The 26,821-nt window shown below is 47.2% G+C and overlaps 4 protein-coding genes across 4 annotated transcripts in view; 1 reads left to right on the forward strand and 3 right to left on the reverse strand.

Moving 5' to 3' along the window:
- LOC132592059 (zinc finger protein OZF-like) overlaps positions 1–26,821 on the reverse strand; it is a 91,094-nt gene that overhangs the window by 50,120 nt on the left and 14,153 nt on the right. The window lies entirely within an intron of this gene.
- On the reverse strand, positions 1,560–7,950 carry LOC118085034 (olfactory receptor 52L1-like). Its single transcript, XM_035115291.2, has 4 exons — positions 7,036–7,950; positions 2,928–2,956; positions 2,324–2,381; positions 1,560–1,877 (listed from the first exon to the last, which is right to left on the reverse strand). Exons 1-4 carry the CDS (start codon positions 7,948–7,950, stop codon positions 1,560–1,562), a joined length of 1,320 nt encoding a protein of 439 aa, XP_034971182.2.
- LOC118085036 (olfactory receptor 51G2-like) lies at positions 13,320–22,849 on the reverse strand. The gene is given in 3 exon segments (XM_060274163.1): positions 13,320–14,211; positions 21,411–21,452; positions 22,803–22,849. Coding segments are annotated over 3 exon segments (981 nt in total).
- LOC118085035 (olfactory receptor 52P1-like) lies at positions 22,224–26,037 on the forward strand. The gene is made up of 2 exons (XM_060274164.1): positions 22,224–23,135; positions 25,918–26,037. Exons 1-2 carry the CDS (start codon positions 22,224–22,226, stop codon positions 25,963–25,965), a joined length of 960 nt encoding a protein of 319 aa, XP_060130147.1. The 3' UTR covers positions 25,966–26,037.

A 26,821-nucleotide genomic window follows, 5' to 3' on the forward strand; every position in this document is an offset into this window, starting at 1 on the left:
GAGGGAGGGAGGGGCCTTGGCTCTGGAGCACCTGCCCCCCCTTGCTTCCTGTCCTCTCTAGGAAGGCAGCTCGCTTCCCTTTAACCCTTGCAAAGCCGAGTCCACCTACCGTAGCTCAGGGCAGCAGGACCTCAGATTTCTATTCACTGTTTTTTATTTTTGATGGCTGTCGAGGGCCAGTTTGGCTCCGCCTCTTGGCTCCGTTCTGAGCATCTCCCTCCCTCCCTCCCTGGCCCTAAACCGGGGGAACAGCTTGCAGCCCCATCTTCTGGCCGGCCTGTCCCTTGAAGGGCTTCCCCTGCTCAGCTTGGGTGGCGGAGGAGGAGGAGGAAGAGCAGTTCGTCTTCCTCAGGCCCCATTTGTGGGGCTCTTTGGGGGCCCAAGCTGCCTCTCTCTCCCCAAGAGACAGCCGACCTTCCTTCCTTCCCGCCCAGACTCCTTCCTGGGGAGCCCCAAAAGGTCCTTCTTCAGGGGGGGGAGTCTAGGGTGGGCCTCAGGGCCTCAGGATTGAACCCGGTTCTACAGGCTCTCCAAATCAGGTATAATCCAGAATAAATACTCAAAGGCTGGACTCTCTTTCTGCTGCTTCTCTCTCATTCACTTGTTTCCAGCTTCCTTCACGGCTTCATACTTTGCTCCGTGAGCCCTGAGGGGCCACTTTTCCTTGCTTCCCCTCTCTTTGAGGGATTTTCCTTTGTATGCCAGACCCAGGGGATCCTCTCAGCCTTTGCATCGGACTGGGGAATCTCCTTTTCCTAGAAGATCTCCCCCCCTCCTGACTGGAAGGAGACCCCAGCTTCTCCCTCCAGCTTCACTCCATAGCTGCCAAGTTCTCCCTTTTTTTTAAGGGAAATTCCCTTATGCTGAATAGGCTTCCTCGCAAGAAAAGGGAAAACTTGGCAGCTATGCTTCACTCCCGCCTGAATACTCTCTCCAGACCCTCAACAAGGTCTCCCCTTCCAAGCTGTGAGGCTCCTTCCTCTGGCTCTAGAGATATTCTCCTCACAGAAGATCAGAGCCCCTTCTCCCTCCCTCCAACCTCCTCATCCCCATCTTCTCCCAACCTTCCCTCTCCCCCATCTCAAAATCCAGCCCTTTCTAAAAATTCCCCCAGAAACGGCTTCCTTTATTCTCCCTCCAAATTGCGGGCTCCACCCCTCTCTTCTGCGGTAGCCAATCAGAGAGAGGCCCCAGCCCTCTGGTGGAATTGTGAGGTACTGCACCCCAGACTCTGCTCTGGCTTTGCTGTCCATCACCGCAACCAACTGCCCCGGCAGGCCTTGCAATCTCCCCACTGCTTGAGCTCACCCCCCAAAACCGAAATATACTCAGAGTAGAGTATTGATTTCATGCTCTTTATTTCAGCTCATAGTATACAGTGAATCAATTCCCCCACCCCCAAACCTCTGGCTAGATATACATTATTTATACAATGGGTCCTGCGTGATTGGCTGATTCAAGTCCCCGCCCAAGAGGCTGATTTGGCTGCTCCTACAGGACTTCTGGATCCTACCTGCATATTGTTCCTAGATCCAAGCCCAGTACATAACGCCCCTCCCCTATAAGTTCCAGTTGTGCCCAGGAGGTTTGCATTCATAGTCCTCGATGTACGCTGGCCGCCTACGTAGGCGTTGCTGCCTGGAGTGTTTCTCGGTCAGGAGTTCTGGTTTTGACTCGTGTTCCAGGGCTACTGGATGCGACAGGGCCATTTGGTCTGGTGCAGCCGGCCCGCTCAGTCGCAACTCTGGTTCCTGTGGCCACTCGGCTTCGGTGGTTATCTCTGTGCATACTGATTCTGCTTCCCCTGTCCACTCCTCCTGCTCTATGGGCCTCACCACCCAACTGTCCCCTTGGGACCTCTCTGTCCGGCCCTCCTCCTGGAACCATCACTGTAGCACATCGCAGTGGCGGCGTCAGCATGGCCCCCCTCTGTTAGCACTTTGTAATAATAATTTATAATAATAATAATAATTTATTATTTATACCCTGCCCATCTGGCTGGGTTTCCCCAGCCACTCTGGGCGGCTTCCAACAGAAAAATAAAACACAATAATCTATTAAACATTAAAAGCCCCCTGAACAGGGCTGCCTTCAGATGTCTTCTAAAAATCTGGTAGTTGTTTTCCTCTTTGACATCTGTTGGGAGGGCGTTCCACAGGGCAGGCGCCACCACCGAGAAGGCCCTCTGCCTAGTTCCCTGCAACTTGGCATCTCGCAACAAGGGAACCGCCAGAAGGCCCTTGGTGCTGGACCTCAGTGTCCGGGCAGAATGATTGAGGCGCTGAAGTCGTGGGCTGAACTTGGGTGTACGGAGAGTTCTGACCTGCTCTTCATCCTCATCTCCTATGCCCTCATCCTGAGGACTGTCCCTGGCATGGCCTCTGGTAACCAGGGCCACCGCAAGGCCTTGGGCACCAGGTGTCAAAGAAGGCTATTTATGTAGGCCACTACTGCGGCCTGGGGACCCGAGTGGAGCTGTGGGTTAAACCACAGAGCCTAGGGCTTGCCGATCAGGAGGTTGGCGGTTCGAATCCCTGCGATGGGGTGAGCTCCCGTTGCTCAGTCCCTGCTCCTGCCGTCTTAGCAGTTCGAAAGCACGTCAAAGTGCAAGTAGATAAATAGGTACGGCTACAGCGGGAAGGTAAACGGTGTTTCCGTGTGCTGCTCTGGTTCGCCAGAGTGGCTTAGTCATGCTGGCCACATGACCAGCTGTCTGAGGACAAACGTCGGCTCTCTCAGCCAGTAAAGCGAGATGAGTGCCGCAATCCCAGAGTCGTTCGCGACTGGACTTAACAGTCAGGGGTCCCTTTACCTTTACTGCGGCCTGTGTTATGTTAGCCCCTAAATTGAAAACGAGCAAGGTCCCAACTAAAGAAGAATGGCAACTTAAACTGATGGAATATGTGCAGCTTGCGGATCTAACATACTGTATAGAATAAGAGAACAAGAACAACACCTGTCCCAGAGGACAGGATCACATTTCAAAATGACCTTAACAGATTAGACAACTGGGCCAAAGCAAACAAGATGAATTTTAACAAGGAGAAATGTAAGGTACTACACTTGGGCAAAAAAAATGAAAAGCACAAATACAGGATGGGTGACACCTGGCTTGAGAGCAGTACATGTGAAAAGGATCTAGGAGTCTTGGTAGACCACAGACTTGACATGAGTCAGCAGTGTGATGCAGCAGCTAAAAAAGCCAATGCAATTCTGGGCTGCATCAATAAGAGTATAGCATCTAGATCTAGGGAAGTAATAGTACCACTGTATTCTGCTCTGGTCAGACCTCACCTGGAGTACTGTGTCCAGTTCTGGGCACCACAGTTCAAGAAGGATACTGACAAGCTGGAACGTGTCCAGAAGAGGGCAACAAAAATGGTCAGAGGCCTGGAAATGATGCCTTATGAGGAACGGCTTAGGGAGCTGGGTATGTTTAGCCTGGAGAAGAGAAGGTTAAGGGGTGATATGATAGCCATGTTCAAATATATAAAATGATGTCATATGGAGGAAGGAGAAGGATTGTTTTCTGTTGCTCCAGAGAAGCGGACACGGAGCAATGGATTCAAACTTCAAGAAAGAAAATTCCACCTCAACATTAGGAAGAACTTCCTGACAGTAAGAGCTGTTCGGCAGTGGAATTTGCTACCAAGGAGTGTGGTGGAGTCTCCTTCTTTGGAGGTCTTTAAGCAGAGGCTTGACAGGCATATGTCAAGAATGCTTTGATGGTGTTTCCTGCTTGGCAGGGGGTTGGACTGGATGGCCCTTGTGGTCTCTTCCAACTCTATGATTCTATGATTCTATGAACACATGTTTACAGAAGATTGGAAAATGTTTGTTGAATTTATGGGGGGAAATGGTGTACACTTGAAAACGTTGGCAGCATTAAGATAAATTCAGCAGTGTAAACAAGTCTTGAAGGATGTATTAATGGAATACTGAATGGTTTAGTTTATGTAAAATATGCAGGGATTTACAGTATGCAAAATGAACCATGGAAAGAGAAGAAGAGAAGTCACTGACATTTTAAGGTTGTTTAACGAATATTTTAAAATGTAAAATAGAAAACTTAATAAAAATTATACACACAAAAAAGAAAAGCAGCATTTTCCATCCCGATCTCAAGAGTTTTGTTTGGTTGCTCGGCTCTATGGGCACCACAGTTCAAGAAGGATACTGACAAGCTGGAACGTGTCCAGAGGAGGGCAACCAAAATGGTCAAAGGCCTGGAAACGATGCCTTATGAGGAACGGCTTAGGGAGCTGGGTATGTTTAGCCTGGAGAAGAGAAGGTTAAGGGGTGATATGATAGCCATGTTCAAATATATACAGGTAAAAGGATGCAATATAGAGGAGGGAGAAAGGTTGTTTTCTGCTGCTCCAGAGAAGCGGACACGGAGCAATGGATTCAAGCTACAAGATGGCCTTTCAGCCCCCCTGAATATGATGGGGCCAGATGGGTGCCCCACAAGCCCCCTTGGCTCTGCTTCCATCAAGCACCAAGGTGTGAATGTGGCAGGTGTGGTGTCTGAGTGATGGATTTAGGATTTACCAGCTTGATTTAGGAACTCTGGTAAAATCCTGCTTTGCTGGGAGCTCTGTTTGGCTGGCCAGCTTTGACACAACCAAGACATGTTGGCTGGCATCCGTCTGTCTCAGGAGACAACAGAGGAGTGCACCTTTGGGAGTGAAGTCAAACGGTTGGATGGTGTGCAAAATGAATTTTAAACTCTAGGATGATTGTTCTTTATTATATGTGCACTGCTGTTTTATTATTTATTAAAGTTATAGTCAAGTGACACGTAGCTCACAGCTAAGCCACTCTTAGCGTTTAGCAGCCATTTTCTATTCGTTCATTCATTCATTCACTTCACAAAATTTATACACTGCTTGAATGTAAAAACAAACAAACAAATAAATATCAAAGCGATTTGCAAAGTCAATGAAATTAATTCGTCGGTAAAAACACAACTCTCAAAAACGTTGCAAATATAAAATCAGCAATAAATGAAAAGCAGATACAAAACAAATATCAGTATTCTTGTATGTATTTATTTAATGTATTTTTAATCTTTGTTGGAAGCTGCCCAGAGTGGCTGCGGAATGTGAGCTGAGAGGGTTAATAGCTCAGCAGTCGTCCTGTATCACGAGGGGCCCTATGACGTGTCATGTAAACAGGAAATAGGAAGTAGTACCTGTTGCTATTGTGTATCTGTAATAGAATCATAGAATCATAGAGTAGGAAGAGACCACAAGGGCCATCCAGTCCAACCCCCTGCCAAGCAGGAAACACCATCAAAGCATTCCTGACAGATGGCTGGTAATATATGACATTGTCTGTTTTTGTTCTGTTGTTCGTCGCAGTTTCCAGCCGAGATGGACCTGACTTCTCCTGGCTGGAGTTGCCTTAATAAATCTTCTCTGTTTTAATGAACAAGGGAGTGAAAGTGATTTATTTTCACAGGCATAGAAAGCTGGATAAAAGCTTCCACTGCCACGGACTGTTATCTAAACTGGGAAGGAAAATTCCTGGACCGTTTAGAAACGAGGCTTGATATTTGGACGGAAGTGTACTGGGCAAGGAGTTTTTTGCAACGCTTCTACAACACAGCCAAAGTTGTCGTAGGCAGATCTGCTATCCTTCTGTCTCACAAGGCTGTGTTTACTGTTGTTTACCAATTGCATAATTGGACAACATTCTACACGGAAACCCAGCCAGATGGGCGGGGTACAAATAATAAATTATTATTATTATTACTATTATTATTATTACTACTACCATTCTACATGTCTGGGTAGGCTTGTCTAAACATAACTGTGTTAAAAAGATTGCAATGAAAGTATAGAATATAAAGGATAAGGATAAGGAAGTTGAGGTGTGGTGGGGGAGAGGGTCAAAGGGAGGGGGGTGGGAAAGCACAGGGGGGTGGGAAAGGTACCAAATTTATGTTAACAGAAATTTCTTGTTCTTGAGTTTGGGGGGGTTGAACTGGAAGGGTATAGTATGACTTTTTCTTGTATGTTTTATGAAAACTAATAAATTTAATATTTACCTAAAAATAATAATAATGGAAAATAAATAAATAAAAAATATAAATGTAAGCAACTGCAATGACAGGCACACGGTCTGTTTGTGAATAGTGCGATTTATTCCAAATAGAAAACAAAGGCAAGCAACCACAAGAAAGACTGCAGCTTCATGCTCAAGGTCACTAGTTAATCAGATTATGACTCATCTAGCTCTCTAGCGTGATTTCGTCTCCTTTTAACCCTATGCTCGAACAACGCCCTCTGCCTCTCTCTCTGTAATTGCCATTTCCTCTTATCCTGTAACCCTCCCCTCCTGCGTTCCTGTAACCTTAAAGACCTAGGAACAGACTTGGACAAACTCTCTTCTGAGGTTTGATGTATTTCTGCCATCTGCTCACCCCTCTCAGCCAGTTCCTCAAAACAAGCCTCCCTTCCAGTTCCGCGCTATCAGCCAAGTCCGACAGCTGAGCCTCATCACTTATTGGCTCTAACCTAACAATAAATGTGCTTAGCAGGTGCCAAAAAAGTACAGGGAAAGCACCTGCTTGCCTGATGTCAAGAGGCAGGGAGTTCCGAAGTTCAGACGCTGCCACACTAAATGACTGAGTTCTTACAAATGAGGAACAGCTTTCATGTAGCAGTTGACTGGGTACAGAGATGGTAAGGCAAACTGGTCTCCCCTCCATAGAATTGTAGAGTTGGAGGGGTACCCGGGGTCATCTAGCCCAACCCCCTGCAATGCAGGAATCAAAACCTTGAACTTGGCCTGGCAGCAAATTGGCAGCCATTGCGGATTCCAGAGCACAGGTTTTATAGGCCGACAAGGCCTCACTGTGGCCAGCAATCATGTTGCAGCATTCTGCCCCAATGTCTCCAGTTATGTTGCATTCATAGGGTTCCCTGATTGCTCCAATGTCTTTTTGCTCCCCACGTGGGCAAGGACGCCCTTCCGATGCCTGCAGTGCCTTCAGTACAAGCCTTTCCTCTTCCAAAACTTGCCGAACACTCTGTTGCGGATCTCCTTGGTCTTGACCCCGTAGATGATGGGGTTGAGGGTAGCCGGCAGCAGCAGGTAGAGGTTAGCCAGGAGGACGCGGGCATGTGGAGCCACCTTGTGGCCAAAGCGGTGCGTCAGGATGGAGAAGAGTCCTGGGACGAAGGCAATCAATATGACGCAGATGTGGGAGCCGCAGGTGTTGAAGGCCTTGAGGCGAGCCTCCTTGGAGGGCAGGCGGAGGACGGCACGGAGAATCATGCCATAAGAGAGGCCGATGAGCAGGACGTCGGTTATGCCCACGTGGAGGGCCACGCTCAGCCCGTACAGGCTGTTGACCGTGACGTCAGTGCAGGCCAGCTTCACTACAGCCATGTGCTGGCAATAGGTATGGGGCACCAGGTGGCTTCTGCAGAAAGGCAGCCGCCTTGCAAGGACCGGGAACGGGGTGATGAGAACAACTGCTCGGGCCACCACCACCACCCCAATCTTGAGGAGGACAGGCTTGGTCAAAATGGCCTCGTAGCGCAGCGGGGAGCATATGGCCACATAGCGGTCAAAGGCCATGGCCACCAGGACGGTGGCCTCCATCACGGAGAAAGAGTGGGTGAAGAACATCTGAGCCAGACACCCACCAAAGCTGATCTCGCCGGCATTGAACAGGAAGGTCCAGAGCATCTTGGGCAGGGTTGCGGTCGAGACAGCCAGGTCGAGGGCAGCCAGCATGGAGAGGAAGATGTACATGGGCTTGTGGAGGCTGGGCTCCATCTTGATGACCACTAAGATCGTGCTGTTGCCCAAGATGGTGATGAGGTACATGGAAGAGAGCGGGATGGAGAGCCAGTGTTGAACACTTTCCAGCCCTGGGATTCCCAGCAGGATGAACGAGGAGGGGTTGGCCTGGGAACTGCAGTTGCAAGCGCACATGATGCTCTTGTTGGAGAGATCAGGTCATCATCACTGAGCATGCTTCCTGGAGGAGAAGGAAGGAGAGAGAACTTCTGTGAGGAACATTGTAGGAGCAGTGAAACTGCCTCCCACCAAGTCAAAGGATCCCAAGAGGAGCCTGCTGGATCAGAACAATGACCCATCTAGTCCAGCACCATCTTCTCACAGCGGACAGCCAGATGGTGAACTTGTCTAATCCTCATTTAAAGCCATCCAAGTTGGGGGCCGCTACTGGTTTTTGCAGGCATGAGCTCCATCGTTTAACTCTGCTATGTGTGGAGAAGGACTTTCTCTTATCCGTCCGGACTTTCCCAGTACAGTGGTACCTCGGTTTATGAACACAATTGGTTCCGGAAGTCTGTTCATAAACTGAAGCGTTCATAAACTGAAGCGAACTTTCCCATTGAAAGTAATGGAAAGTGAATTAATCCGTTCCAGATGGGTCTACGGCGTTCGTAAACCAAAAATTCATAAACCGAGGGGTTCGTAAACCGAGGTTCCACTGTATTCTGCATCATTGGATGTTCACGAATTCTAGGGTGAGACCCTTTATTTCTCTAGGTCAGGATTATCTACCACACTGACCTGCCTTTGGCTCTCCAGGGCTTCAGAGATGGGTCTTTTCGTGATGATGCCAGAGATTGAACCCAGGACCTTTTGCAGCCACTGAGCTGTGACACTGGCCATCAGAACTTGCATGAGGAAACAGAACTGTGGAACTCAAAGCAACAATTTGAGCCTTAAAAGCTACACCAGCTTTTGTGCAGGAGGGAACAAAACTGCTTGGGGGGGGGGAAGGGCCTTAAGTTATAGAATTATAGAATTGTAGAGCTGTCTAAAATGAGCAGAAGAATCAGAAATCAGAAAGACCAACATTTTAATAAGGAATGGGGGAAATTCATAACTTATCTTAAAAACCATTGTAAACAGTTAAAATCATTAGTAGGGTTGGAATATCACTTGTAGTTTAATGGTGAACTTTGGAGACAGTGGAGAGGTAAAAGATTTGGATTTTTGTAAAAGATGCAGGAGGAAATAAGATTAACAGTAGGACACACCAAGGGGAGGAGGGGAGTCCAGGAGATTCTCTGGAATCTTTTTTCTATGTTGTATGTTGGATATGTGACTGTAAAATTTTAATCTGAAAAACCAAATAAATAAATTCATATATAAAAAAGAAAAGCAGATGGGTGAGGAAGACAAGCAGGGTCCAGTGTCTGAGCCCCCCAACATGCTAAAGGAACATCAAAGGTGCTTGGCAGTGGAACACAGTCCCTTGGAAGGGGGTGGACTCTCCTTCCTTGGAGGTTTGTAAGCAGAGGTCGGGTGGGCATCTGCCATGGATGCTTTAGCTGGGATCCTTGCATTGCAGGGGGCAGGACTAGATGACCCTCGGGGTCCCTTCCAACCCTACAGTTCTGTGATTCATCCACCAAGGGTGCTGATTTTGCTGCAGGACATGCATCCATAAAACAGGAGCTTTATTTCTCCAGTTTTGAAAGGGTGAGTGCCAATGTTAGCTTCCCATCATACTCAAATTTAAATCAGTGTTGTTTCTAGGCTGCCACTAGCTCTTTTGCAAAGGGATCTCAGCAGAGAGCAGAAAGGCAAATCTGCACAATTAAAGTGGCTCAAAGCTCTTAGTTGCCTTAGTACAACAAATCCTTCATCTTTTAATGGCTTTTTATAAGGAAAGTGGCCAGGAAATGCCCTTAGAATGAATGAATGATTAACAGGAAGGCCCCGCAGGCTAATCAGGATGAATGTTCAGCAAACCAGCAGAGCAGGAGGAACGTTCAACAATCAGGTTGTCTGGAGGAGACCTGGGAGTCAGCAAAGGCCATTTTGCTTGCAAATTGCCTGGTTTTGCTCAGTAGAGAGTATGGGCCGAGAACCTAAGAAGATCTTGCCAGGTCAGGCCTGTGGGGGGCCAATCTTGTCCAGGATCCTGCTCTCACATTGGCCAACCAGATGCTGAGTATGGGAAACCTGCAAGCAGGATTCGAACACAAGAGCTCTCCCCCCTCCTGTGGTTTCCAGCATCTGGGCTCCAGAATCCAACTGTGGAAGCAGAGCAGAGCCATCCTGTCTAGTATCCATGGATAGCCCTCTCCTCCTCCACGGACCTGTCTAATCCTCTTTTAAAGCCATCCAAATTACCCCTGTTTCTCCGAAAATAAGCCGTAGCCATAAAATAAGCCGTAGCAGGATTTTTAAGCGTTCAAGGAATATAACCCATACCCCGAAAATAAGACATAGTGATAGGTGCAGCAGCAATGCCGGCCGTGGCAGGAGGAGGAGGGGGAAAAATAAGACATCCCCTGAAAATAAGCCATAGCGTGCTTTTTTGAGGAAAAATAAATATAAGACGGTGTCTTCTTTTCGGAGAAACATGGTAGAGGCCATCATTGCCTCTTGTGGAAGGGTGTTCCATAGTTTAAGTACGTACTGCAGGAAGAAGGGCTTTCTATTATCTGGGGTTGTTTTTGTTTGTTTGTTTGAAATCTGCTCTCTCTTTTTAATATGCAGCCAGAATTGGTTTCTCCAAGACAAACACCCAGATAGGCTCTTGCTGTTATGACTGGGGCCACTGGTTGCTAATCCTCACCCCCCCCTCTGGTTCCTTACCGCAGTTTCTGGCCGGATGTTCTGGATTCCACCTTCAGCCGAAGCCCCGCTCGGACAAGCCCTTGGCACCCCAATGTCACAACTGTAGCAAACCTGAATTTGCCAGAACCTGAAGGAAAGCCGGGAGATATTTATGGGCTGCAGTGTGATCTTCAGGGATCATTAATTGGTTGGGAGCTTTCTGACCCCTCTATGGTGCCTCTCCAAGGGGAATGGATGGACTTGGAGAAGAAAGAGAAGTCTCTTCTGCCACTCATGGCAATGGGTGTAGCCAGGATTTATGTTGGGGGGGGGCAGAACACCCACCTGTCCCCATCCTCTATCAGGTTCTTTCTTGCTTTCCTTTGACCCAATATTCTCAGAAAAACCTGTCAACATCTTTCTACAATTTCTACCTTTAGTTAAGTGTTTTTATTTACTTACTTGATTGGGGATGGGAGCAGCTGCTGCCCCTTGGCTATGCCCAAGGCCATGCTTGTGGCTCTATTAAGAAAGTGCTCCAACCCCACAGAGGCTTCAACCTTGAGACCAAATTCCCTCTGCTCAAACTTCCCACACTTGCAGCGAGAGAGCTAAAAATTACTCTAAAGCCTTTCCTTTTAAGAGCTTTTCTCTCCCCCGCCCCTTACACCCTCAGCATGTAGAAGGACTCCAAGATGGAGCAGCTTTGCCCCCTGCTGTTTTCCTTGAAAAATAGGTGCTGGTACTCACTGTGAAGTTGCTACAGTAAGTGCCACACTTTTTGACAACCAGAAAAAGAGGTACCGATTCTGTGTGTCCTTGAATACCATTGAGTACCCCCTGGGAAAACATGCACCAGCTTTGCCTGATTCACTGTGTAGGTAAGGTAAAGGTAAAGGGACCCCTGACCATTAGGTCCAGTCGTGACCAACTCTGGGGTTGCGGCACTCATCTCGCATTATTGGCCGAAGGAGCCGGCGTACAGCTTCCAGGTCATGTGGCCAGCATGACAAAGCCGCTTCTGGTCAACCAGAGCATCACACGAATATGGCATTTACCTTCCCGCTGGAGCAGTACCTATTATCTACTTCCACTTTGAGGTGCTTTCAAACTGCTAGGTTGGCAGGAGCTGGGACTGAGCAACGGGAGCTCACCCTGTCATGGGGATTCGAACCGCCAACCTTCTGATCGGCAAGCCCTAGGCTCTGTGGTTTAACCCACAGCACTACCCATGTAAAGTAAGGTAAAAGGTAAAGGACCCCTGGACGGTTAAGTCCAGTCAAAAGTGACTATGGTGCTCGTCTCCGCTTTCAGGCCGAGGGAGAGGGTGTTTGTTCACAGATGGCTTTCAGGGTCATGTGGCCAGAATGACTAAACCGCTTCTGGTGTAACAGGACACCATGACAGAAACCAGAACGCATGGAAATGCCATTTACCTTCCCACCACGGTGGTACCTATTTGTCTACTCGTGCTTGTGTGGTTCTGAACTGCTAGGTTGACAGGAGCTGGGACTGGGCAACGGGAGCTCAACCCATTGTGTGGACTAGAACTGTTGACCTTATGATTTGCAAGCCGAAGAGGGGACAGTTTCCTACACCTGCTGAAGCTTGGAAAGTGAACATTTGAGGGAAATGAGAGTTTCACACAACACCCACCTGACCCATAAGTGCTGCTGTGTGACTAAATGACCAGGAGTCCAGGCCTCGAAGGAAACCCTCACCAAATACTGAGAAGGTCCACCACTGTCAGGCAACCCTCACCCAGTTGTGTGGAATGGAGCCCATCACCATTTCTCCTCTTCCTCTACCCATTGTGTCCACATGAGCTTCACTTCGCTGTGGGTGGGTGTCATTCAAGTACTTTTAGTAGCAAATCAGCCACAGCAACAAAAGAACCCAGGATAAAATGTTAGAACCATAGAATTGCAGAGTTGGAAGGGACCCAGAGGGTCATCTGGTCCAACTCCCTGCAAAACAGGAATATCAGCACCACGCTCTAACCAACTGAACTATCCAGGCTGTTTAATCTTGTATTTATTTAGAAAAGGAAGAAGAGATACGATAACATTAAACATGGAGGGAAACAACCCAACAAAAATAGCATTCTAATTGGTACAACTCTGAGTCAGAGAGGGAAATGCTGTTTTTCTACAGTGCCTGGCACAATAATGATGAATCGATATTGGTCACCATGAGTGGAGTGACTGACTCTCTCTTGGAATTCCCTTGGGTGAATAGTCCCAGGGTCTTGCCTGAAGGATCATGAGGCCACCGCCTTGCTGGAGCAAAGCATGTCAGAGACTGGTTAGTGGAAATTGGAGTTCTTGGGAAAGTCCAGAAATAAACGATAAATTGAAAGAACTCAGGCCAAAAGAAGATGGATTTCAAAAAAACCTTCACAAGGTTTTATTGATGTGATGCGGAGTTTAAATAGGAATCAATCCCAATGTTGAAGGCAAATAAAGATAAATTCCAGTAAAAATCAGGACAAGGCCCTGTTTCAACTATTCTTCGTCAGCAAAGATTCACAGGTCAAAGTGTACCAAGTATGTGTACCATACAAAGTGTACCAAGGCAAACATACTTGGTACACTTTGACCTGTGAATCTTTGCTGACGAAGAATAGTCGAAACAGTGACTGGTCAGTGGCAGGATGGGAACATCATGAATTCCACATTGGGTTCCATGATGGGGGGGAAAGCAGGATACAAACATAGGAGAATATAATGAAGCGAACAATCCGTCAACTGACAAATCCTTCAGCATTTCCTGACCACTCTGAGGATCCTGCTGTAGACCTGCTTTGTTTTGATGCTGTAGATGATGGGGTTCATCAAGGGTGGCAGGAGGATGTAGACATTGCCCATGATGACGTGGAGGAGGGCAGGTGCATGCTGTCCAAACCGGTGTACGATGGAGAGCCCAAGCACCGGGATGTAGAAGACCAGAACGGCACAAATGTGGGAGACACAGGTGCTCAGGGCCTTGTGGTGGCCCTGGTTGTCAGAGGCCATGCCCAGGACAGTCCTTAGGATCAGGCTGTAGGAGATGAGGATGAAGAGCAGGTCAGAACCCATGGTCAGGAGGATGAGGATGAGGGCATAGAAGCTGTTGAAGGTTGTATCGGCACATGCCACACGAATGGTGTCCTGGTGAAGGCAGTAGGAGTGGGAAAGGACAGCATTAGGGCAGTAGGGGAATGTCAAGAGGAAAGGCACAGGAGGCAGTAGGAACAAGGTGCTCCTTAGCAGGAGGACCAGCCCGATTCTGGCCACCCTACTGGAGTTCAGCAGTGCTGTGTACCTCAGAGGAGAGCAGATGGCCAGGAACCGGTCCAGGGCCATGGCAAAGAGCACAGCTGACTCCATGAAGGAGAAGGAGTGGATGATGAAGAGCTGAGCTACACAGGCTTCCTTGCTGATCCTCTTCAGCTGGAACCAGAGGACGCCCAGCACTGTGGGTGCCGTGGCGAGGCAGAGACCCAAGTCAATGGTGGCCAGCATGGCCAGGAAGTAGTACATGGGCTGGTGCAGGCTGGGCTCCGTCCATATGACATAGAGGATGGTGCCGTTTCCTAGGATGGCTGCCAGGTAGATGGAAAAGATGGGGATCCCAATCCAGCCATGGACCGCCTCCAGCCCAGGGAAGCCCCTCAAGGCAAGCACTGCAGTGCTCAGGTTGGCAAAAGTAGCCTGCCTGCCCCATGATGAACACCCTGGCTGCTATCTCTCACTTCCAGCTTCTCTCACACAGAAATGGAGCATTGGGAGGAAATGACCAGTTGTCATCGTTGAGGATGGAAGGCAAGGAAGAATCCCTGTAGCAATCTAAGCTGTGTCCTAAGCAGAAGGTGTCTGTCATTCAGGAGTGGAAAGTATTGGAACATAGGAAGCTCTAATGCACTGAGTTGGACCATTGGTCCATGTAGCTCAGCGTTGGCTACACTGACTTGCAGCAGATCTCCAGGATTTTGAGATAGGGGGCATTCACATCTATACCTGGAAATGCTGGAGACTTGAGACTTCCTGCTTGCAAAGGTGACACTCTAATACTGACACTTCTTCAAGAATAAAAGGATACCTTGCAGTGAAGGGGATGGAGAAATCCTGATCTCCTTGACCCAAGTCTCCCTGCTTAGAGTTTCAGGGGCTAGAAGAGGGGCCTGCGGGTGATATTTGCTGGGTCCAGGAAGCCTCTTCTCTTGGATGCTGCTAAGATGCTGTGGAAGAGCCTCCTGGTGGCTCTATTAATAAAGTGCTTCACCCCACAGAGGCTTCGCAATGACTGTGAGCACCAGAGTCCCTCTGCTCAAACTTCCCACACTTGCAGTGAGATAGCTAAAAATTACTTTAAACTAGCCTTTCCTTTTAATAACTTTTCTCTCCCCCCATATACCCTCAGCATGTAGATGAACACTCTCCCTCTCTCTCTCTCCACACCCACCCACCCACAATTTTTACATTAATTTTCATGGTTACAGGTAGGTAGCCGTGTTGGTCTGGATCGAAGTAAAATAAAAAAATTCCTTCAGTAGCACCTTAAAGACCAACTAAGTTTTTATTTTGGTATGAGCTTTCGTGTGCATGCACACTGTGTGCATGCACACGAAAGCTCATACCAAAATAAAAACTTAGTTGGTCTTTAAGGTGCTACTGAAGGAATTTTATTAATTTTCATAATAGCAAAAACATTAGCTTAAAAGACTAAAAATAAAACATTTTAAACAAATATATATACAATCAATATTGAATCCACAGAATGGGATTACTTGAATCCCCTGACTCCCCCGCCCCAGTTCCTTTATATTATTTTCATTTGTGCATGTCAATAAAATCTTTATCTCTATTTACTTCTGATTTTGTACATGGTTTGTAGTATTACAAGTGTCTTTTAAAATCCTGCTAATGTATAAACTTGTGTACATTGCTTTTGTAAATATGCAATAAACAATTCCCATTCTTTTTAAAATTTGATGTCATCTTGATTTCTAAGTTTCCTGATTAATTTAGCAATTGCAGCATATTCATTAACTTAATTTGCCAGTCTTCTTTGGTGGGGGCTAGCAGTATCCGGGCTGCTGTTGTCGCAGAGATAAACAGATTCTTATGTTTTTTAGGTAGATCCATTCCTGTGCTGCTCTGGTTTGCCAGAAGCGGCTCTGTCATGCTGGCCACATGACCTGGAAGCTATACGCCGGCTCCCTCGGCCAATAATGCGAGATGAGCGCGCAACCCCAGAGTCGGTCACGACTGGACCTAATGGTCAGGGGTCCCTTTACCTTTACCTATTCCTGTAATACCCAATAAAAAGGCTTCTGGTTTTTTTTAACAAAGGTTATTCTGAACATTTTTCTCAGTTCATTATATATCATTTCCAAGAATTTTTTAATAACCTTACATTGCCACCACATATGATAAAAGATACCTTTTGTTTCTTTACATTTCCAACACTTATTTTCTCTTGTTTTATACAAGCAGGTAGATGAACTCCAAGATGGAGTAGCTTTGCCCAGTGCTTTTTTCCTATAAAAATAGGTGCCGGAACTCACCATGAAGTTGCCACACTTTTTGACAACCAGAAAAAGGTGTGCCGGTACTGTGTGCCCTTGAGTACCCATGAGTACCCCCTGGGCAAAAAACAAGCACTGGCTTTGCCTGATTCACTGTGTAGTCCCAGCTACAAAATGCCCCCAAACAAACAGATAGGGAAGGGAAGGGAAGGTAAAAGGTAAATGACCCCTGGACGGTTAAGTCCAGTCAAAGGTGACTATGGGATTGTGGCATTCATCTTGCTTCAAGCCGACGGAGAGGGTGTTTGTTCACAGATGGCTTTCTGGGTCATGTGGCCAGAATGAGTGAACCGCTTCTGGAGCAATGGGACACTGTGACGGAAACCAGAGTGCATGGAAATGCCATTTACCTTCCCACACATTTATCTACTCGTGCTGGTGTGCTTCTGAACTGCTAGGTTGACAGGAGCTGGAACAGAGCAATGGGAGGTCATTCCGTCACAGGGATTTGAACTGCCGCCCTTCCAATTGGCAAGCCCAAAAGGCTTGCATCACTCTTGTACCAGAAACCTCCTATCCATAGGACAGTTTCCTGCAGCTGCTTAAGTTGGAAAGTGAGCATTTGGGGAGCTGAGAGATCCACACAACACCCGCCTGACCCATAAGCAACAGTGTGACTAAATGACCATATTAATAATAATTTGTTATTTATACCCTGCCCATATGGCTGGGTTTCCCCAGCCACTCTGAGCAGCTCCCAGGAGTGCAGGCCCTGAAAGAAACCCTCACCAAATCTTGAGAAGGTCCACCACTGTCAGGCAACCCTCACCCAGTTGTGTGGAATGAAGCCCATCACCATTTCTCCTCTTCCTCTACCCATGGTGTCCACATGAGCTTTTTTTATTGTGTGGGGGGGGGCGTTGCATCTGGTCATAGAAATTGAGTCGAGAGTGAATTTCATGCTCTTTATTCGGCTTGTTGTAGCAATATAGGAAGAAGAGTACAATGGCTCTTTCCCCAAACGTCTGCTTATATACATTATTTACAGAATGGGCCTTGCGTGATTGGCTACTTCAGGGCTGCACCTGTAGGCCAATCAGGTTGCTGATTCACTTCCACCTGGAGCTGGATTGGGTGGCTCCTGCGGACCAATCAAACTGCTGCATTCTGGATCCTATTGCTCTAGGATTCAGCTCAGTACATAACAGAAATGAATCATAGAATCAAAGAATCATAGAGTTGGAAGAGACCAGAAGGGCCACCCGGTCCAACCCCCTGCCAAGCAGGAAACACCATCAAAGCATTCCTGACATATGGCTGTCAAGCCTCCGCTTAAAGACCTCCAAAGAAGGAGACTCCACCACACTCCTTGGCAGCAAATTCCACTGCCAAACAGCTCTTACTGTCAGCAAATTCTTCCTAATGTTTTGGTGGAATCTTCTTTCTTGTAGTTTGAATCCATTGCTCCGTGTCCGCTTCTCTGGAGCAGCAGAAAATAACCATTCTCCCTCCTCTATATGACATCCTTTTATATATTTGATCATGGCTATCATATCACCCCTTAACCTTCTCTTCTCCAGGCTAAACATACCCAGCTCCCTAAGCCGTTCCTCATAAGGCATCGTTTCCAGGCCTTGACCATTTTGGTTGTCCTCCTCTGGACACGTTTCAGCTTGTCAGTATCCTTCTTGAACTGTGGTGCCCAGAACTGGACACAGTACTCCAGGTGAGGTCTGACCAGAGCAGAATACAGTGGTACTATTACTTCCCTAGATCTAGATGCTATACTCCTATTGATGCAGCCCAGAATTGCATTGGCTTTTTTAGCTGCTGCATCACACTGCTGACTCATGTCAAGTTTGTGGTCTACCAAGACTCCTAGATCCTTTTCACATGTATTGCTCTCAAGCCAGGTGTCACCCATCCTGTATTTGTGCCTTTCATTCCCCCCCCCAAGTGTAGTACTTTACATTTCTCCTTGTTAAAATTTATCTTGTTTGCTTTGGCCGAGTTCTCTAATCTGTTAAGGTCATTCTGAAGTGTGATCCTGTCCTCTGGGGTATTAGCCACCCCTCCCAATTTGGTGTCATCCAAATTGTTCTTGGAATGACTACCTGTCTGTCACTCTGGTGTCAGGATGCCAGTGATTATCACCCAGACGGTGTTGCCAGCTGAGTACATGTGGTCTCAGCTGCAGGGATTATAGCTGCCCCATCTCATGTCCCAAGCTCCTCCCCTGATAGCCATTTTCCTTCTGAGTAGAAGTGTAAATCCATCACAGGAATCATTTTATATTAATTTCTAAAAGTTTTCACGACAGAGGAACCTTCTTAAGCAGACATAGGCAACCTCGGCCCTCCAGATGTTTTGGGACTTCAACTCCCATCATTCCTGAGCACTGGTCCTGTTAGCTAGGGATCATGGGAGTTGTAGTCCCAAAACATCTGGAGGGCCAAAGTTGCCTATGCCTGTTCTAAAGGTAGAGCCAAGGCTAGTTTGATGGCTGCCGTGCCAGTGTAGCCCTTAGTAGGGGGTGCTGTTTCATAACTCTCTAGGCATACTCTTCTCCAATAGGCTGGGATTTCAGTAGCTGTTAAGATTACGGGTTTTGATTGGTTGCTAGTTTTACAGCTATTTAAATGGTGGCTGCGGATTGGCCAAGCGCCTTGTGAATGGAAAGGTTGGCGTTTAGTGTGGTGAGTGGTCTGCCCAGATCTACAGGTGTGCTTTGGATACCGGTAGAAAGGGGGAAAGGAGGCATTAACAGGGGGTGTGAATGGGGCATTTGAGGTAGAGTGAGTGGTCCTGGTTATTGGAGGGCTGCCCACCCCCCTTTCCTTCCTATGAATTCCGGTAACAAGGGGCTCCTGGACTGGTAAGCTAAGGCTGCCCTCCCTTCATGAAGAGAAGCATCTTTCAACACCTCCACCCATTTTGTGAGGCCTCACAATGGCCTCTTTTAGTGCCCAGGAAGGGAGTCATCAGGCTTGCAGCTGACCTCAAATGTTGGTTTGTTTTATTTTTATTTCAAATTACAGGTAGGTAGCCGTGTTGGTCTGCCGTATTCGAAACAAAATAAATAAAAAATTCTTTGCATGCACAAAGAAGAAGTGTATCTGAAGAAGTGCGCATGCACACGAAAGCACATACCAATAACAAACTTAGTTGGTCTCTAAGCTGCTACTGGAAGGATTTATTTTATTTTATTTCAAATTGATATACAATGTGAAGTGTGTGTGTGTGTGTGTGTGTGTGTGTGTGTGTGTGGAATCAATAAAACCAATTTAAGCATAATAAAGTATGACCTTGTTGTACCCATAAAAGGGACATGCGAGCATCTCAGAATAAACCCGAATTGCACCCCTCTCACTTTATGGTGCATTTAAGTCCTTTCTGGTTAGTTAAAGGGGCTGGAATCATATTATTTTGTTTAATAATTGAGCTGATTATGTCTCTAAAGTGAAGACTCACCAGTCTAAACTCATTGACAGTTTGTATCATCTGGACAGCAATCTTTTATTTGGAACAGTAAACATCATGTACTAGAAAATTAAAAATTACCCAGGTCCCAGCTATCTGAAAGACCAGGCAATTTTGGAACTGCATGCCTAGAGAAGTTAGACCAGGCTCCCTCCTCCTCGTCATTCCGACAGCAGATGAAGACCTCCCTGTTTTCCAACAGTCTTTTGGGGACTGACTGTTTTTACTGAGAGGAGTGGTGCTGTGCTCTTTGCTCCACGAGGCCAGCAATGCTGCAGAGATGTTGGCATTGCTGTTCAGCATTATACCTGCAGAACCTCCTGTCTCAGAAGCCTCCCCATCTGCTCCATTCAAGGTGGCCTCATGAGCCCCACACATTCATTCAGCCAGCCAAATCTCCCAGGAAGGGAAACTTGAAACACCTGAGAGGCTATTTAGCAGGTGAGAGGAGGAAGCCCAGGGGCTCCCACCAGCGTTGCACAGCCGCCCTTAAGCACCAGGACCTCAGCTTCTGGGGATCTTTGCTGAGAGGTTGGCAAAGGAAGCCTATAAAGGCTGTTGCCTGCCCTTCACAGGTGCCCCCTTGTAGTATTGGTATCACCATGACCCCACAAGGACTCTGCCTCTCCACTGCCTGCTTGGTGAGTTTTTCTAATACAAAACAAGTCAGCACTTCAAGCTTCCTCCGGTGGCCACCAGCGCAGCCTCCACCACATAAAAAGACTCTGCTGGATCAGGCCAATGGCTCATCTGGTCCAGTATCCTGTTCTCACAGTGGCTGAACAGTTGCCCATTATGGGAAACCCACAAGCAGCATTTGAGCACCAGAGCCCTCTCCCCTACTGCGATTTACAGCAGCTGGTTCTCAGAAGCATGGCTGCCTCCAGCTGTGGATTCACAGAGCAGAGTCATCCTGGCTAGGAGCCATAGGTTGTCTTCTCCTCCATGAAGGATACCTGTCTCTGTTCATTCATAAGGTTGTGCCTTGTGTAACTGCTTTTCTTCCTGATCCCTGTGGGACAAGGGAGGGGAAGGAATTCCATCCACCCTTTGTCTAAAGATGAACTTCCTTAATTTGCACTCTGCTGAAATAGAGCTGTCCTTTGAAATTCTCTGAGTTTTGCAGTCCAGCTCCATGGCCAAGGAATATGTATAGTGATTGTTTTAACTGTTTTTAATATTGACTTTTAAATTAACTTAACTTCCTCTATGACGAGTGGGTAATAAACTGAAATAGCCGCAGCAGCAACAACACACATATTATTGAAAATAATATTCAAAAATGCATTGTAATAAGAAAAAGGGTTTTCAAAAAATGTGAAAAATGTGCATATTGGACAACATTTTGTATAAATGGGTCTGTTAGGAGAAACATGCACTAAAATCCTGCTGAATATTCTTTTTCTTAAAAATAATTCAGTTTTACATTTAACATTTACACTCATTCACAAATAATAATAATAGTAATGTAGGATTCCCTGAATCCTTGGACTTCTCTCTACCCCTCCACGGATTCCATTGTTAATCTTTTCCCACCTGCATCATACAATGTTTTTCGTTTTTCATTAAAATTCAGCTCACACCATAGTTCTTGTTACATTACAATTGTTGTCACAATGCTGCCAAAAATCCTGATAAATATTCATAAGGACTTCTTTAATATTATTTTTAAAAATGCAAACGAAGTTGGAAGCAGCAATGATTCGGAATCTCAATTGTTGAAACTGTCGGAGGGGAGGGGGCTCTTGTGCTTGCATCCTGCTTGCGGATTTCTCATATTGGGCATCTGGTTGGCCACTGTGAGACCAGGATGATGAGCCCCCATGGGCCTGATCCAGCAGGCTCTTCTTACATTTTTTACGTGCAAATGTGAAGAACTGGTGAAGATTGGAAAAACGAGGAACTGAGCCAATCCAAAATGGACAGATTTGTCCCTCCGTATGTGGGGCTGGACCTTGCACAGTCCACATGTCCCCCCAGCATGTATTTCTTCTCTCGTTGCTGGAGTTCCATGCATAGCGCCAGGGCAGCTGAAGCAAAAGCTCTCTGTGCAGAGTCACAGGGAGAATTATCACACACACCCCACCCCCATATCTGATGACCAAGAGCCTGGAAATCAAGCCTTCTAAGGGACGGTTGAGGGAGTTGGGTATGGAGAAGGGGAGACTGAGAGCTGATAGGATAGTCACCTTCAAATATTAGAAAATGGAGCAAGCTCCAAAGGGGAGGACCTGAACCAACGGATTCAAATTGCAGGAAAGGAGGTTCCGACTCAACGTTAGGAAGAACTTTCTGAGTGTAAGAGCTGTATGACAGTGGAACAGACTCCCTCAGAAGGGAGCTTGGAAGGCCACCGGTCAGGAATTCTTCAGCCGGGATTCCTGCTTTGATGGAGATGGAAACAGATGACCCTTGGGTCTAGGGTTCTCTTATTCTATGACCTCAGAAGCTGGAGGTTTTTAAAACAGATATTGAGTGGCCACCTGATGGGGTTATTTAACTGGGATTCCTTTATTGCAGGGGGCTGGGCTAGATGACTCTGGGGGTCCCTTCCAACTCTGCACTTCTACGATCTACTCATGTCATCTTTGTGTGTGTCTGTTTTTCTCCTCTGGTTTTCAGGAGGCCTGTGAGCGACGCTAAGCAGCAGTGGTGGCGATGAAGCTGTTTCCTCATGGCCCTGGCCAACCTGAGCCACTCCTGGCCTCCCACGTTCTTCCTGCAAGGCATCCCAGGGCTGGAAGCCTACCACATGTGGCTCTCTGTGCCAGTGTTCTGCATCTACATGGTGATCATTGCCGGGAACTGCACCGTCCTCCTGGTGGTGGCCACGGAGCCAGCTCTCCACAGGCCCATGTGCTACTTCCTCTGCATGCTGGCAGCTATTGACCTGGCAGCCTCCACCTCCGCCCTGCCCAAGATGCTCTGCATCTTCTGGTTCCAGGGAGGGGAGATCCAGGCCATTGCCTGCCTGGCCCAGATGTTCTTCATCCATGCCTTGTGCATGATGGAGTCAGCGGTGCTGCTGGGGATGGCGCTGGACCGCTATGTGGCCATCTGCTTCCCGCTCAGGTACAGCTCTCTCTTCTCCAGCTCACTGGTGGCCAAGATGGCTGTGGCCGGCATGGCCAGGGGAATGCTTCTGATGGCACCTTGCCCTTTCCTGATCCGGAGGCTGTCCTACTGCCGGACCAACGTCATTCGCCACACGTACTGTGAGCACATGGCAGTGGTCAAGCTGGCCTGTGGGGACACCAGCATCAACCGCACCTATGGGCTGAGTGTGGCCTTGATCGTCATCGGAGGAGACCTTCTCTGCATCGGGCTCTCCTACTTCTTCATCGTCCGTGCGGTGCTCCGTCTCTCTTCCCGTGAGGCGAGGCACAAGGCTTTTGGCACTTGTGGCTCCCACCTCTGTGTCATCTTGATCTCCTACAGCCCTGCCCTCTTCTCCTTCTTCACCCACCGCTTTGGCCACGCCGTGGCCCCCCATATCCACATCCTGCTGGCCAACCTCTACCTCCTCTTCCCTCCCATGCTGAACCCCATTGTGTATGGAGTGAGGACCAAGGAGATCCGGGAACGGGTCATCAGGCTTTTCCTCCCAGGCAGGGTCATGGTGAAACTCAGGGTGAATTGAGACTGAATTCCTTCCTCCCCCCGCAAAAAAAGCCAACCCTACCTGGGTGGAAGGGCCCTGGAAACTGAGCTGGAGTCAGGTGGGTTAAGATCTGCACACCTGGCTCTTCAGCTCTGGGGGAAATTCAAAAAGCTTTGGCAGAGGGAGGGCCTCATCTAGGCTTTCGGGAGATGGCTGGAGGTGGATAAGCTATTTTGCAAACATTTGTAGCTGGTTGGATTGGGACGATGTCATCCACCTTTCCTGTACCACGAATCAGGGGCCATGCCCCAAATAAGTTCTTCTGCAGCTCAGAATGCAAGGAAGAAAGGATTATTGGTGGCTGCTAGCCGTGATAGCTATGCACTGTCTTGGTGAGAGGAAGTGATGACTCTGAATCCCTGTTGCCTGGAGACCTGAGGAGGTGAGAGGGCTGCTCTTGTGGCCAGGTCCTGCTTGTGGGTTTCCCATAACTGTGAGAACAGGATGCCGGACTTGAGGGCCCACTGACCTGACCCCAAAGTGGTCTCCTTGTCTTCTTAGCTCAATCCCAGTCTACATCTGCATTGGAATTGTTTTCAAGGTGTCTTTGTTGTTTGCTGCCCTGGGCTCCTTAGGGAGGAAATGTGGTGTATAAATTAAACCAGTAAATGTGTCAGAAGGGGGCTCTTTGTGCATGCAAAGTCTGAGCATGTGGGTCCTTTACACAATGGTGGATTCTGGCTCCAGTAAAAGCTCCCCACACTGGGAAACCCATGAGTGGATAGGTTAGGATGCAACTAGAGCGCCTTCTGATGTATGACAAACACAAAATGGCAAGGGGGAAGAAGAAATTAGCCTGAATGGTCCCACAAGCCCATCACCTGTTCTCTCAGTGCAAGGTGTGTGTGTGTTTTAACTAATCCAGAATGCAGCAGCTAGACTGGTGACTGGGAGCGGACGTCGAGACCACATACATTTCTGAGCACAAGTCAAATTGTTGGTGCTGACTTTTAAAAACAACAGATCTACAGCAGGATCCTCCGAATGATCTCAATGAAGAACCTCTGAGGAAGTCAATGTAAGGAAGGCCCCACTCATTCCACTCAAAAGTTCAGTCTTCCCATATGGAAATAATGCTTTATTCAGAGTTTAATTCCATAGTGTGCCCCCAATGATCTTGATATAGGCAAAAATCTGCCCTTATTCCCTTATTGGGTTCTCCATCGGTTGGAGAATATAACAGAGGCCAACCAGAGAAGTTTGAGAAGCAAAGCCTTTATTTTTGCTGTTGCAACAGGGTCCTTCCCCTCACACAGGAGAACAAGGAAGGAACCCCAAACAAAGGTGTCCTGCCCTTAAATAGAAATTTGAAATTGGTTTCAGCCCACCCCCCAGAAGCATCACCCATAGCCCAAGACCGCCCTCCCTAGATTCATCATAGGTACATCATGAAAGGGGAGGTCTGGTGGCAGTAATCTGAGCAGTCTGGACCCTGCCCCCTGCCCCCAAAACCTAATCAAGTAAAAAATAGAGATATTTACATTTCCCTGTTTCCCAGCCAAGTTAATCACACCCTTTTGTCTGGCACTCAGGTATCAGGATGCCAGGGATTATCACTTTAATTCCTGAGACAATGAGAAGGTTCCCCCCACCCCCCTTCTTCCTTGCAGAGGAACACCTGGTCAGAGAGAGAGTCAAAATGGTGTCAGTCAGGCCTGCCTTCCTGTGCTGCTTCAGACATGTGCCTGTACTGTACATTCATGTACATGTTTTATGAACAATTATATATAAATACACACACACACACACACACACACACATATATATATATATATATATATAACCTCAATATTATATATATATATATATATATATATATATATATATATATATATATATGACCTCAAAATTCTTATAACAATCTCATATTTTCCTGTGTTTCATTTCCTCCAAGGGAACTTGTTTAGTTTAGTTTAGTTAGTTAATTAATTAATTAATTAGGGTTTCTTGCCAGGCATAGCAATGTCCCTCCAGTCTCACCAGGAGCCTCTTTAGTAGGGCTGGTGAGTCAGGGCCAGGTGGAAAAGGGCCTTGCAGGGAGCAGCCTTCACAACTCACAACCAGGCGATAAAATGCTTCATATTAGGGAAGATTGCTTTGCAAAAATGTGCATATTGGGATAATTATGCAATAAAATATTGTTGGATTTGCATGAAGCATTTCAACAAAACTGTTCATAAACTTTAATTAGTTTATGTTGTAATCGTAAAGGGGACTTGGATGAAAGGCTGCCCGGTGCACTTCCAACACAATAAGCCTTTTGGTCCCCTGTAGCAGAATTGCGCAGCGGCTGAGAAGTAACAGTAGATCAGCAGAGTCATAAATCAGGACTGCTGGAGAGCTCTATAAACTGTGAGGTTTTATTTACATTGGCCCTGGAGACTTAGCAGACATGCTTTGTCTCTGGGCAAAAACGAAACCGACTCAGCACACAGGCATGAGTAACTCAAAACAAAGATAAGAACTACAAGCACCAAGAGCAAGAGAGAAGAAACAAGCAAGAGAGAGAGAGACTCTTCGTGACCCCATGGACCATAGCACGCCAGGCACTCCTGTCTTGCACTGCCTCCCGCAGTTTGGTCAAACTCATGTTTGTAGCTTCGAGAACACTGTCCAACCATCTCGTCCCCTGTCGTCCCCTTCTCCTAGTGCCCTCAATCTTTCCCAACATCAGGCTCTTTTCCAAGGATTCTTCTCTTCTCATGAGGTGGCCAAAGTATTGGAGCCTCAGCTTCACGATCTGTCCTTCCAGTGAGCACTCAGGGCTGATTTACTTAAGAATGGATAGGTTTGATCTTCTTGCAGTCCATGGGACTCTCAAGAGTCTCCTCCAGCACCATAATTCAAAAGCATCAAAAAAAGTAGGCTATTAGCATTTACATAAACACTAGGACAATAACACTATACCAATGTAACCAACAATGTATAGGAATATCGTACAGTGGTACATCAACTTTTGAATGTCTGCATTGATTAACATTTCGGTTTTCGAATGGCATAAACCCAGAAGTAAATGCTTTGGTTTTCAAACATGTGAAAAGGACCTAGGAGTCTTGGTAGACCACAGACTTGACATGAGTCAGCAGTGTGATGCAGCAGCTAAAAAAGCCAATGCAATGCTGCATCAATAGGAGTATAGCATCTAGATCTAGGGAAGTAATAGTACCACTGTATTCTGCTCTGGTCAGACCTCACCTGGAGTACTGTGTCCAGTTCTGGGCACCACAGTTCAAGAAGGATACTGACAAGCTGGAACGTGTCCAGAAGAGGGCAACCAAAATGGTCAAAGGCCTGGAAACGATGCCTTATGAGGAACGGCTTAGGGAGCTGGGTATGTTTAGCCTGGAGAAGAGAAGGTTAAGGGGTGATATGATAGCCATGTTCAAATATATAAAAGAATGTCATATGGAGGAGGGAGATTGTTTTCTGCTGCTCCAGAGAAGCGGACACGGAGCAATGGATTCAAACTACAAGAAAGAAGATTCCACCAAAACATTAAGAAGAACTTCCTGACAGTAAGAGGCTTGACAGGCATATGTCAAGAATGCTTTGATGGTGTTTCCTGCTTGGCAGGGGGTTGGACTGGATGGCCCTTGTGGTCTCTTCCAACT

Source organism: Zootoca vivipara, chromosome 4 (genome assembly GCF_963506605.1).
Source record: "Zootoca vivipara chromosome 4, rZooViv1.1, whole genome shotgun sequence".
In the NCBI taxonomy this organism is placed as follows: Eukaryota; Metazoa; Chordata; class Lepidosauria; order Squamata; family Lacertidae; genus Zootoca; species Zootoca vivipara.